The sequence below is a fragment of the Chaetura pelagica genome, unplaced genomic scaffold (genome assembly GCF_000747805.2).
Source record: "Chaetura pelagica isolate M959 unplaced genomic scaffold, ChaPel_1.0 scaffold1598, whole genome shotgun sequence".
Classification (NCBI taxonomy): domain Eukaryota; kingdom Metazoa; phylum Chordata; class Aves; order Apodiformes; family Apodidae; genus Chaetura; species Chaetura pelagica.
Window position 1 is genome coordinate 131,276 of NW_009954269.1, and position 1,773 is coordinate 133,048.

Genomic DNA, 1,773 nt, shown 5'->3' on the forward strand with positions numbered 1-1,773 from the left:
CCCGTGACAAGCGTCTTCCTCCACAGGGAGGAGGCTGAGGGGCAGCAGCTCCTGCCCGGGCCCACGGGTGCTTGTCTCTACCTGCTGTGCTCTTGTCCCTGGCAGGGAGGGCTCTGTCATGCTGCAGATCGATGTGGACACGTGCAAGGGCGGCCTGAGCGTCAACAAGAACTTCCTGGTGGACTTTGGAAAGGAACCCAACGGGCCTTGCTTGGCCAATGAGATCCACTTCCCCTCTGGAGACTGCACCACCGAGATCCTGCCCTAGGCAGCCTGGGAAAAGCTCCCTCCTTCTCTCTCTGGGGGGCAGCCCCCAAGAAGAAGGGGCGCAGGGCTGCTGGGTTGGGGGTCCCCCTTCACTGCTGGGGTCTAGGTTTCTGCTAGCCTGAGCTGCAAGCTCTGCCCTGCACGGGTTTCCTTCGGGCAGACCAGTGGGCAGGACACGTGGCACCTTCTGGGGCTGCTTCCAGGTCCAGGCCACTCCTGGGCAGGCTCCGAGCAGGGCCCAGGGCAGCTGCTCACACCAGGCTCTGGCAGCAGCAAGTGAAGTGCCCGCTTCCTGGGAGCTCCTCTTCTTCAGCCAGGTCCTTCCTGGATGGTCTTTCCCTGGCACCAGAGCCCTGGGGCTCCCTTGGCACGAGCCGGGCTGGTCTGCCTGCCAGCTGAGGGCTGGGAAGTGCTTTATTTTGAGGAGAGGTGCCTGTTCCCTGACACTGGTTTGCTCTTGTGCTCTGCTTTAAACATCAATAAAACGGTGCTTTGCATCAGCTGCATCTTCACGTCTCCTCCTTCACTGAAGCCTGTCATGTTTGTCCAGTGGGAAACAGTTGCCAGGAGTGGTGAGACGATCAGGGATCTGAAAATCCTTAAGACAGGACCTGACTGAGCAGAAGCACCTGTTTGTCTTCCTGCAGTTTCTGGGAGAAATTGTCTTTGCTTGTCTGGGGTTGTTTTTGTCTTAAGGTAGAGACCAAAACCCAGGGGTTTTTAATGGCAAGTCTCATCACATCTGCCCTGGCAAGACAAACTGTTCCCCATTCTCCAATAAAGTGGTTCTTAGCATCAGCTGCATCTTCACGTCTCCTCCTTCACTGAAGCCTGTCATGTTTGTCCAGCAGTGGTTAATGATGAGGTCAAGGTTTTGGAAATCCCTACAGCAAAACCACTGGTTGATTGGGAATGTCTGTTTGTCTTCCTAAACCCCTCTTCCCTACGGGCATGGACACTCTTAGGGTGATCTTGCTGAACTGCAGCAGAGACGTTTCTCTGCAGGGTGACTTGGAAGGTGCCCGTGAGGTCCGGATGAAGCTGGGCTGCTGCTTCCCTGTGCCCTTTGCTGTTCATTCCTGGGGCCTCCAGGAGCAGCTTCCTTGGCAGGTGGGATGCAGGGATGCAGGGATGCAGGGATGCAGGGATGCAGGGGACGGGCTGCACAGGCTGCATCAAGAGCAGGCAGAAGGTGCCACAGGGAGAAGTCAGAGCAGATTAACCTCCCGCAGCAAACACACTCACCCTGCAATTAAAAGAAACCGAGTCCTCACTTTTCATTTCCACTTGGGATGAACATCTGCAGCCTCACGGAACGGGCCGGGAACGCGGCTGGTTTGGCGCTGGCTCTGGTGCTGCTCTTACAGCGACACCCAGAAAACACCGAGTAAAGAGGGACGTGGTGTTTTCTCCGGCCAGGAGAGGTTTTTATTTCCTCAAGCTACTAAAAGTGCCGGGAAATCTTTAGACAGACTAAAACCTTTTAATGGCTCTTCCGTATCTCTG

The 1,773-nt window shown here is 55.9% G+C and overlaps 1 protein-coding gene across 1 annotated transcript in view; it reads left to right on the forward strand.

Moving 5' to 3' along the window:
• Positions 1 to 1,559: 1,559 nt before the first annotated feature.
• RFX5 (regulatory factor X, 5 (influences HLA class II expression)) overlaps positions 1,560 to 1,773 on the forward strand; it is an 11,596-nt gene continuing 11,382 nt past the window's right edge. The window contains exon 1 of the mRNA XM_010003795.1: positions 1,560 to 1,654. Coding sequence (XP_010002097.1) covers positions 1,560 to 1,654 — 95 coding nt within the window. The remainder of the gene's footprint in view (positions 1,655 to 1,773) is intronic.